This window comes from Coloeus monedula (assembly GCF_965178545.1).
Source record: "Coloeus monedula genome assembly, chromosome: 2".
NCBI lineage: Eukaryota > Metazoa > Chordata > Aves > Passeriformes > Corvidae > Coloeus > Coloeus monedula.
The window spans coordinates 70,579,138-70,590,830 of NC_138782.1; the positions used below are offsets into that span (position 1 = coordinate 70,579,138).

An 11,693-nucleotide genomic window follows, 5' to 3' on the forward strand; every position below is an offset into this window, starting at 1 on the left:
CCACACAATTGATTTGGTGGTCATGTTGTCTGCTCTTACCTGGACTTCACCACCAGCTGTTGAACATCTTCTTCTTGGCAGTGGACTTGTTACCACAACATGACTGGGAAGTAGAGGAGGAGCAGCCTCACAGAGACCCAAGTTATAGGATAGGTTTAAAGTTCTTAGGTGTAATGCAAGATGTCTGGATATTTTGTCTGTTGGACAAAACCCCAGGTCCTAGCACAGCACCTTACCCACAAAGCCAGCTTACCCTCTTCTCACCAAAATGCTTGTTTTAAACTGAAATACCAAAGCTAAGTTCAGTGTAGCCCCGAGTTAACTCTGATTATATCACTGTGATTTGTATCTTCTTCTCCTATTTTTCCCTCAGTCTGTTTACATCTTAATCATGCCAAGTGGGGGCATCTCTTACCCTGGTGACACCAGGGTTCATTCTCACCAGATCTGTACAGCCCTCATGATAATCTCTCTCCCTTTGTTTGTCTTAATAGTGTGGTACAGTGGTGGCATAGTGTAATGGAGCTTTAAGTGAACAATTTTGTAGGGAACAAAACCTAATGTATTTGTTACCCAGCCTTGGTCTCAGCCCAACTGCTGTTACCTGCTACCAGTAAGATGTGGCAACATGTACACCAGTAACAAGTTTCCCTGCCTTTCTAATTTAAAAAAAAAAAAAAAAAATTAGAGATGAAAGGTATTGTGGAATTTGTCTGATTTCACTGCCTGTGCCAGAGCCCTCAGTGGGGTTTTTGCTGGTTATGACCAGCTGGTTGAGATGGACATGTGGCTGACCACAATAAAGGTTCTTTATTGGCAATGGCCATTTTTACTTTTTCCAGCAACACTAGCCAAATATTCTCTTTTAAAATTATTATTATCTTGAAAGTGAATAACCTATACTGCCCTTGTTTGCTTACAGAATTACAGAACTGCTAGGGTTGGAAGGGACCTCTGAAGGTCATCTAGTCCAACCCACCTGCCAAGGCAGGATCACCTAGAGGATTTGGATTGTCTCCAGGGAGGGAGACTCCATGACCTCCCTGGGCAGCCTGTGCCAGTGCTCTGCCACCCTCAGCATAAAGCACTTCTTCTCATGTTGAGGTGAAACTTCTTAGATTGTGGCCATTGCTCCTCCTCCTGTGGCTGGTCACCACTGAAAAGAGTCTGGCACCCTCCTCTTGGCACCCACCTTCGAGATGTATTAATGAGATCCTCTCTCAGTCCTCTCTTCTCTAGACTAAAAGGCCCAGCTCCCACAGTCTCCCCTCATAAGAGAGATGCTCCAGACCCATAATCATCTCTGTGGCCCTTCTGCTGGGCCCTCTCCAGTAGCTCTTTGTCTTTCTTGTACTGAGGAGCCCAGAACTGGACATGGCACTCCAGATACGGCCTCACCAGGGCTGAGTAGAGGGGGAGGGTCACCTCCCTCGACCTGCTGGCCACACTCTTCCCAATGCACCACAGGACACCACTGGCTCTCCTGGCTGCAAGAGCACTGCTGGCTCAGAGTCAGCTTGTCACCCACCAAGACACCCAGGTCCTTATCTACAGAGATGCTCTCTAAGAGGTCAGCCCCCAGCCTGCACTGTTACCACATAATCATCAAGTTTCTTGGAAGGAAAAGAGCACTGAGCAAGTCACTATGATAAAAATTTTTAAAAATTCTTTTCTACATGCAGAATTAAATCTTGTTTTGCCTTTATGTGTGTGTTGTTTTTGCATGGCCTGGTTTTTAGTAGTGGGGGGGCACAGAGGTTGCTTCTGTGAGGAGGTGCTGGAAGCTTCTACCATGTCCAGTAGAGCCAATGGCTGATGGCTCTGAAGATAGACATGCTGCTGGCCAAAACTGGGCCAATTAGAGAGTATGGTAATGCCTCTGTGATAACATATTTAAGAAGAAAATCAAAACAAAGTGGGGCATGCACAGTTTTTTCTAGCCAGAGAAGAGGAGGAGGTGAGAACACGTGAGGGAAAACAACAAGGCGACACCAAGGGCAGTGGAGAAGGAGGGGGAGGAGGTGCTCCAGGCGCCGGAGCCGAGGTTCCTCTGCAGGCCGTGGTGCAGACCATGGTGCAGCAGGTTGTCCCCCTACAGCCCATGGGGATCCACGGGGGATGCAGAGATCCACCCACAGCCCATGGAGGAGGTGCCCATGCTGGAGAGGGTGGATACTTGGAGGAGGCTGTGATCCAGTGGGAGAGCCGCTGGAGAGAGAGGGCCCTTGCTCCCAGGCGGGAGCAGCCTGTCCTTGGAGGGCTGCACCCCTTGGAAAGAGAGAGCCCCGGCGCAGCAGTTTTGGGAGGGCTGTGTGCCCATAGGAGGGACTCACGCTGCAGCAGATTTGGGTGGACTCCTGCTCGTGAGAGTGGAGCCATGTCGGAAAATTCACGGAGAACTGTCTTCTGTGGGAGGGTCCCAGGGTCTCATGGGGGAAGGACTCCTCTCCCTGAGCAGCGAAAGGAGAACTCGGGTGACAAACTCACCAAACTCCCATGCCCTGTCTCCCTGTGCTGTTGGTGGGAAGGAGGGAGGGGCTGGAGGAAGAAAAGGTGTTTTAAGGGGGTATTTTACTTCTCATTATCCTCCTCTGATTTTGTTGGTTATAAATTAATTTTCACCATGTAAGTCAAGCCTGTTTTGCCCTTGGAGTGTTTTCTCCCAGTCCTTATCATAACTTATGAACCCTTCATTTAAATATTTATGTCCTCTGCCCAGCTGTGGCAGGGGAGGGTGAGTGAGCAGTTGTCATTGGTGCCTGGTGTTTGGCCAGTGTCAAACCATGACCATGTGTTATATTTTCAGTTTATAGTGAGAAAGGAGCTTCCAAGTTTGTTATAGTCATCCAGTTAAAACAGGATCTTCCCTTCTTCCTTCCTTGCAAAATGAATGTAATAAATAACTTCTTGGGATTCCTCTCTGTCTGTCTGAATATTTTCCAAATTTATTGTGTAGAAAGAGAGGATTTCTGCAAGGAGTAAAAGGACAGCCTGGACCAAACAATCTGACTCATGTCTCTAAAATGCTCTCCTAAACAAAAGCTTTTCAGAAGAAAAGTGAACTTAATTAAATATTTTTCACTCAAAACTTGTATCTTTATTTCTTATAATTAGATGTTCTTTGATAAGAATATTACTACTTGCTAATATGGATTGCAGATTTTTAGTGTCCTTAAATATATGAATGTGCTTTTAATGTTTGTTAATATATAAGCTTCACCGACACTGCCATATTATGCATAAGCCTAACTCCTCAAGAAAAGCTAAACACTTTGATCTACAGCTTGCTCTAGGCTTCACTGAAAACTTCATTGTAAAGAGAAAGCTAATAAACTAAGCTAAATTTCTGTTCAAGTCTTCCATTCCTTTTTGTCTCTTTGATAAGGTTTGGTATTGTCACTCCATCTGCCAAGCACTTTTAAGGTGTTTGGTAATAATTTGACACAGTACGTGCTGACATTTTTGTGGATGCTGATTATTTTATACATGACACCTCTTAATGGACAACAACATAAGAAAACTCCCATTTAAATGTACTTAAGCAAAAGCATTAAAATGCATTTAAAAGCAAATCTACTGAGGGTTACAGCTATCAGCTTTCACCTTCAATTTGCATAGATTTCAGCAAGAGCAGAGAATAAGCCTCTTCTTATATCAGCAAGGTTAAAAGACTGCCAGCATTGCAAAAGATTTGTTTCATTACAACCCTGAATCGCCTGCCTGGGCTTCATCCACAAGGGGTAAAACAGTGCGATCCTAATCTTCCTCCATGGATTTGGCACTCTGGCCCCCCTTTTTGCTCGCGTACGTGTGTATCGTGTCGTAATACACCTCTTGTGAGTCAAATGTACACAGCAATGAAATCTTCCACCATTCTTCCTTGCTGGGAGTTGGAAATGGTGCTGGGTCAGTGGTTGTAAAAAAGCAATTTGTATTTCTTTCTGCCAGCTTGGTTGCATGCTCTTTGGCTTTGATCTCAAAGACTTCCCGTTCTTCTTTTGAGTAAATTTTCTGGAACTTGGGCTGAAGATAGCTGACCGAGGAGCAACAGCGGCTGACACATTTTGAGATCAGTGCCACAGTCATGATGCTGGCTATCAGGAACCATCCTATCAGCTTGGAATAAAGATGGATATGTTAATGGTGGTTTTGTATGGTCCTGTGTGGGAACATAACATTGAAGAAATAAGAAAACTGTAAGCAAAGACACCCTGGAGTGCCTGTAACTGTCTGCTTGCTGCCAAAGAGGGGATCCCATGCACACAATTCAGCCAGACACACAGAGCTTCTGCACCCCTGAGCTGATCTTGTCAGATTAAGGATGAATACCCAAAAAAGAGAAGATGGACAGAAGTCACTTACTCATTTGTATCCAGCTTTCTTAACTTTTAAGGCAAGATACTGACCATCAGTTTCTGTGACTGTAGTCACATTTATGGTACAGAGGGTGCAGAATCATCCTGTCTGCCTCATGCTGTGAATCAGAGCTCCTGCTGGCTGTGTTCCTTTGGAACGTAACTACTCCCCCTGATGTCTGAGCCTGCTAAAACAGCCAGTTTCGACAAGAGAGAGGAAAAGTTTTATCCTGTATATTTTGTAGGCAGGACACAGATTTGGCTATTGAATATGGGAATTAATTCTTGTTTTGCACCTGATTTTAACATCCTTAGACAAGTCTCAGAGGTCCCATCAAAACCAAGTGTCCTAGTAGATGCTGGTCCCTCCTCTACCCAGGGGTATTTAGCTGGAAGCTCCAGGCAGAGATCCTGCAACATGCTCTTTTACCTCAGAATTACTTTTTCTTTAAATGAAAAAGTATTGAGTGCTAAAAGAAAAGGACTTTGTGTTCTTTTTGATTCTTAATTTTGTTGAAAGTAGATTGGATATTAAAAATAATGGTCAGTAATAAAGCCCTCTGACACATTTTCTATTTTAGTTTGACTGAATGTTTCTTTTAGATTCCACTGCAGTGTCAGTAACAGTCAGTCTTCCTTGATTTTACTCCTTTCTTCCCCTGTCCGAATTCAATGGTATAGAGTTTGCCCCTTTCCAGCCTTTTTCTTGGAGAAGCAGCATGCTAAGTATTTAACAAATATAAACACTTTTTTGGGAACTTACAAAAATCCAAGTAATTATAAACTCTTATAAAACTTAACTCCCTTAACCAGCCCATAGTATTTTCCTTAGAAAAAGTTGCAAAACCTGATTTTCCTACTGGAGTTGATTCACACAAATGTAGAAACAAAACTGAAGTGCTGCCAAAATTTGGAGGTCTCGTTTTACTCCAAACAAGAAAAAATCCACACAAGTGTTACTGTTTTGATCATGCAGTGCAGTTTGCCTTCAGCACAAGAAACTTTAAGACGACAGATATATATTTTAACTATTCTGCTGGAATACAAGTGTGAAATTATTAAGAGGTTCAAGCATTGAGATTTACAGTCAAACAGGTTGTTCTAACTTGTTTCTCTTTCCAGATGTCTCCTTGCAGTTGCAGTTGCAAGGAGACATCTGGAAAGAGAAACAAGTTAGAACTTGCAACAACTCTGTTGCAAGGAGACATCAGCTTCCTCTCTGTTAGTGATCTCAGCTTCCCCTCAACTAATGCTTATTTACAGAAGTTTGGGGTATTTAGAGGCATAAAAGTGGAGAAGAACTCACACCATGTCTAAGTTAATGGAGAAGAAAACTTGCTGTGGAAAGTCCCGTTCTCTAGGCTGGTTGTCTGCCCAGCTTGGAATGAGGTTTTGTAAATGACAGTGCCAAGCCATTACCATGCAAACATGCAAAACCAGAAAGTAGCATAAAAATACACCTATTGCTTCTCTGTTACTGCTTTTTTGCCAATGAATTTTTGCTAGCTGTGTGCTTTTGGCACATGATATTATATAACATGAGAGAAGGACTGGTTACAACCCCTGGCAGGCACCACTACACATTGAGCAGCCAGGGTTGAAGCCCATATTGTGAGAAGAGCAGCGAGGCTTTACCTGGGACTGTGCCTGAAGGCTGAGCTCATCACCTGATATCTGTGCTGATAATTCCGCATCACAGGGTATTTTGAACAGCTTCTCTTGGCAGTCAGGGCCTTTATCTTTACAGAAGAGACGCTGTGTCAGGCTGCTCCCGCTGGCCGCACACTCGTAGAAGCTGGCTCTGAGCAGGGCGACCACTATCCACGTGAGAGGGGCCACCAAGGCTCTGGCTGTCACCGGCACCAGCACCTGGCAGAAATGGCCACAGGACTCTGAGGCGCTGCTTTCCTTCTCCTGAGAGCAGCTGCCTGTCAACTGGTGCCATATCCTGGTGTTCACCATGTAACCGAGCAGCAAGAGGATGAAGGCAGGCACTAAGAGGAAGAAAGAGCCGTACACCATGTTCCCAGAGTTGCAGGGACACTTGAACACCACAGATGAAAAGATGTGCTCGGTGGCAGCCGTCAGCAGGGACACAGCACTGTAGCCCAGAATGGTCTGGTGGTGGATGCAGAAATCCAGTGTTTCACGTAACCTATCCATTTTCTGCCTCCCCTTACTTTGAGAAGAGCAAAATCTCCGTCAGAAAAGGATAAAAAGAGAGACAAGTGTCCTGCAGTTCCAATGGCTTAGAGAGGCTTGCAGAGCTCTCAGCTTTTGTTTGTGGTGGTGATGCAATGAGGCATAGAAATAGCCCTTCGTAGAGGAAGAAAAAGAGCCTTGGACCACTGCACAGTCAAGCAGAGATCACACCAGGAAAGCACTCCAGTTATCAACAGGAAAACAACGAGGAGAGTTGTTTCTATAAAAATAGTCTGTGTTTGTCCACACATGCACTGTAACTAGAAATGGCTTAAATCTCATCATCTTTTTAGTGAGGCTTTTTGGTGAGGCAGATTCAAAGTGTGACTAAAATGTGATAAAACCACCCAGAACTGTATACAGATTTTTATCCTGCCTTATTTTTAGCAATACAATATGGCTTCTCCTCTTATGGAGGAAAATTCAACTATAATCATGTCAATTTTCCAAGATAATCAATCAATCTGTCTTTTTTAAGTAGTTATATTGGAAATTATATGTCTTAAATTTTTTTAGTTTAAAGTAACATTTAGTCATGGATTTGTTTGCCAAGGGGAAGGGCAGCTAGACTTTGTTGTTTGTTTAATCTTTAAACCACTGAGGCTTTGGGTCTTGCAGGGCAAGGCCTGTGTCTTGGTTTAAAGACAGGTGTCTGCTAAGGAAGGCAGGAGTCTCCCTTGGAATGGCAGATGCAACCCCCCTCCCTCCGAGTTATTATAATTTTGAAATCAATGGGTTTTTAGGCAAAGATGTGGGAAACAGGAATAACAGTTCTTTACTATTATATATCTATATGTGTATAACCAGTCAAACAAACACCAATAACTATGGCAGTAGCAGCAAACAATCCCAAACCCAGTGCCAGCCTTCTCGGCTGTCGGGCCCTTTCCCCTCGGGTGCAGTTCCGCTCGCAGCCGGCAGGGGCGCTGGCGGCTCCCGGTGAGCAGGGCAGGTGCGATGGTTCCCCCGCGGCTGCAGGGGGCGCTCCGGAGCGAGCTCGGGGAGCACGCGGCACTGGCGGCCTGGGATCCCGGGAAGGGATGGAACAAAGGCTTCACAAACCCCTGGGCAGCCGATCCTGGTGTCCGGCCAGACCCTCGGGAACAGCAGGCTGGAACAGCAGGGACGAGCACAAATCCCGGGTGGCAGATGCGATGTATCCAAACGGGCAACCCCCCCGGAGGTCTGGGCAGGCAGATCGAGCACGGCTACAACGCAGCGAAGGCTCGAAGCAGCAGCGGGGCAGGGCAGCCACAGCCCGGCTCCAACCGGGGCAGGGAAGGCGGGCTTGGGGTCCCAGGGTTTCTCCAGCAGAAGGAAAAAGTAGCCGAAGAAAGCAGACTCCTTTCTGTCCGAACGCCAGAGACCAAACTGCCCCCACACACTCAGGTGAAAACAAAAGAGTAGCCAGCTCTTTTGTTTTCCTTAAGCACCCAGTAATTTGTCCCCCTGGCAACATGTATGGGCAAAAATTCCTTTAACAGAAGAAAAACCAGGAGAGCTCCTAAAATCCCAACAGCCTGATAAGCTCTAATTAAAAAAAAAAAAAAAAAGGTGTTTTGGAGGTCTGGGATTTTAAAATTCACAGTTCCTAGTTCAGCTTTTGGGCAGCTGAGAGGATGGCATAGAGGCTCCAGAGCAGGCAGCACTGGTTCAGGTGGCTGCCAGGCTTGCACCAGTTGTGCTGTGCTCAGTACTGAGCTGCTGCTGCTGCAGAGGAAAAGGTGCTGCTAAATGAAATGCTTGCCTTGGCCTGGAGGAGACTTTGTTATTATGCAGCAGTGTAATACAATGACATAGCAAGCAAAAAAAGGATGTAAAACCAGAAAGAATGGATCAGGCTGGAGGTTAGTCTGGCCACATCTCAGCTACAGCCAATAGCTGAGTGGGAAGAACAGGGACAAGGAAAGGAAGCTTGGCAATGCACTCACACCCTGTGTGATTTCAGGGATTTCCTTGTATCTAACACCTGTTGTTTTAACCCATGCAGACTTACTGACACCCGAAATATTGTATAGCAATTCTGCTTAACCTTCATTCGAACCTGACACCATCCCATTTGATGCCCCCAAGATCTGGAAGGGAAAGAGAAAAAAAGAATAGATCCTTGGTGTCTCCATCAGCTCATGGTCTTGTACACCTTCACCATAGCCCCCTCTTTCCCAGGCTGGGGAGCCCCTAATATAGTCATTCCTCATCTGATGTTGCATACTTTTGTTATCCATGTTGCCACCTGAACTGTTCTTTAGGATTCAGGTATCCTTTTTCACATGAGAGGAAATAGGAAGTATACCAGATTTCCAGTGCCTTGAAGATGCAACTGAATCACAGTTCGCTACAAAGGCACACTGACATTTGGTTTCTATTTCCTTGAAATAATTTCCAGAATTTTAATTTTGTTTTGATCATCCATGAATCAATATTTTAGCAAGATATGCTTTATAATAAAAAAACCCCTTCAGTCCTTGAGGGATAACCTCAGCAAGCTCAGAGTCCATCAGTGTATAATGAAGGTAGGATTTGGTTTCACTTTGAACACCACTTCTTCTATACTGAATTAGACATGCCATTTTGCTTTTTGGTTGGCAGCCTAAGAAAGTATCTCTCCAGTTCTTTAAAGCAGTGGTTCATTTTTAAATATTAAGAATAACTTTGCATTATTGGCAAATACTGTTACCTTGATTTTTACTTAGAGGCAACTAGAGACAGAAGTTAGCAAACCTTGAAACCAGAATTCACCATACTGGAAAAAGTCCTAGCAGATGCCTCATCCCTGGAAGTGTTCCAGGACAGGTTGGATGAGGTTTTAAGCAACTTTGTCTCGTGGAAATTGTCCCTGCCTATAGGAGGGGGGATGGAACTGGATGATCTTTAAGGACCCTTCCAGCCAAACTTTTTGATGATTCTATGATTCTTTGTCAGCATGGCAGAAAAAACAGATGCAAGGTAAAATTGCTGCAAGGGCACCTCCTTACAAAGACCGGGACATGGGCTGCCTCCAGCAACCACTGGTTTCACAAGAGAGCCAAAGGACCAGAGGCAGCTCTCTGGAACAGATTACGACCACACAGGGAAAGCATAGAGCCAAGAAACCCTGCTGCTTCTGCTTCTGAGCCTAATTTTACCAGTGCTTTATTTATCTGTAATAAAATACGATTTCAGGAACAAGCTTCCTGCAAAAAAAGGAGGGGAGCTCTGCATGAAAAAGGATTAACCCTCCTCCAAGAAAACACGTTTCCAGTAAACATTCACAGAGAGCTGTGGGTGAGGGAAGAGAGACCACCCTAGTTGAGCAGTGGGGAGCAGCTGTGCTGAGAGCTAAGTGGGGTGCAGGAGTGTCCAGGGTGAGCCCAGCCAGTGGCAGCTTTGGGAGCTGGGGAGCGGCCCAAGGGGGCTCCTGGGTGCAAGGAGCTGTGGGGCTGGGGAGATACAGAGCCCCCATTCACTCAGAGCTCTCTTCTCCCAGGGCAGCTCTTTTTTGCCCTCTAAATTAACACTTGTCTGGCCACAACAGCTGCAAAGCATTATATGGAAAGTATTCAGAAAAAGAGTTTTCTGTTAAAGGACCCAGAATTCCAATTAAATGGTTGTTTTTACACTGATTTGCATTAAATTTCATGTCTTCCAAGGGGGATGGGAACAATGCGAGAATTTAAAAGATGGACATTTTTAGAACAAAATGTTATTTTTTTCATTTGAAACATCTTTCTGTTTTGAAATATTCTTTGTTAAAATGAAGGGCTCAGCTGAAAACAAGTGGACGTGTTTAATATTTTATTTTCTCCTTGCCATTTTAACTTCTATCCTTTCATTTGCAGATGAACAATTCTCAAACATTTTCTAGGTTGAAAAAGCTGTACCCTGAACTAATTCTGTGGTTCAATGAAGTGCATAAGACTGGTTATAAATACAGCATGTACAAGTGTGTGTATGGGCACTGAAGGGCTTTACCAGTACATATTGTGCAGATATTGTTTTAGTATTTTAGTAAGTCCTTACAGTAGGTTCTTTTAAAATTTTTTTTCTTGTTGGAACATTTTCTACTGGTTCAGAATAGCAAATGACTGGTTTTGGTTTCCTACAAGTCATTCTCCTTCTAGCTGTTACATCCAAGGCCCATCCTGTCCTAAATTCCTCCCATTAGTCTTATCAAGCTCAACTCCCTCTTCATGGTTGCAATGGAAAAGAGCACCTCTGCACTGGTTTTCCGCTTATAAGAACTGGACTTGCTTCTTCAACTGAAAGAGGTGTAAGCTGCATTTCTCCAGTTCAGAAAGAAACATGGATAATAGTCTTTTTTATTCTAGGAAAATTCTTGTAATGCCTTTTGTCTCATTGTGGGTGAAATTAATGCTTAACATGTTGGAGGTCGTGTCCACTAGCAGATCTGCACCTACCCTCCAGGTGGACTCACCTCCCCTGGAGGCTCATTGCCTCACTTTGTGAAACTGAGGAAGTTATTCTGACTTTATGGTTGAACCGGCCTTCTTACAAGTTTGTGAAGCGTCACACAGCTCAGTGGCACCACATAAATCATTAATAGTACTAATACTTAGTAGAACAGCAGCCTGAGAAGTAGCACTGTGCCTGGGCCTGCACAGCTTACAAGCATTTGTGTACATTATACTGCTATTTTAAGGCATTACATTTATTAGCAATTTTTGGCTGAAAATGAATTTTAGCGGGTAGGAAGGAAACAGGTCTGGAAAACCAAGTGTGGCTCTGAAGGAGGCTCTGACGGGTGAGCTCTGGTACAGAGTCACATAAGCCATGGCACTAATTTTTCTTTGCCGTTATTTACTGCTGCTCTTTTAACACTATGGGTCCACTACAGGTCTCATTTCTGTATGGGGAAGGTCCTGTGACCCAGTCCAAATGTCCTGCAGCAACCAGCTGTATGAGGGTTTTACTGTTCAATCTACAGTTATATGAGACATTAATAAACCTGTGTGATTCTGTCTGTGGATTAAGTGACAAATATTTGCTGATCTTGTAAGAAAATATGGATAGAAACATAGGATTTGAAAGGTAGAAGTTGTCATGTTTTATGATGAAATTAAGTAGCCTTGGTGAGGCAGATTATAGTTAAGAGTAATCAGGTAAATCACCCTGGGTAGTTAACTAGTCAGTTCTAAG

The 11,693-nt window shown here is 44.2% G+C and overlaps 1 protein-coding gene across 1 annotated transcript; it reads right to left on the reverse strand.

Moving 5' to 3' along the window:
- Window positions 1-3,699: 3,699 nt before the first annotated feature.
- On the reverse strand, window positions 3,700-6,518 carry LOC309586128 (calcium homeostasis modulator protein 6-like; the record flags this gene model as incomplete). The annotated part of the gene is given in 3 exon segments (XM_082302698.1): window positions 3,700-3,756; window positions 3,760-4,116; window positions 5,991-6,518. Coding segments are annotated over 3 exon segments (942 nt in total).
- Window positions 6,519-11,693: the final 5,175 nt, after the last annotated feature.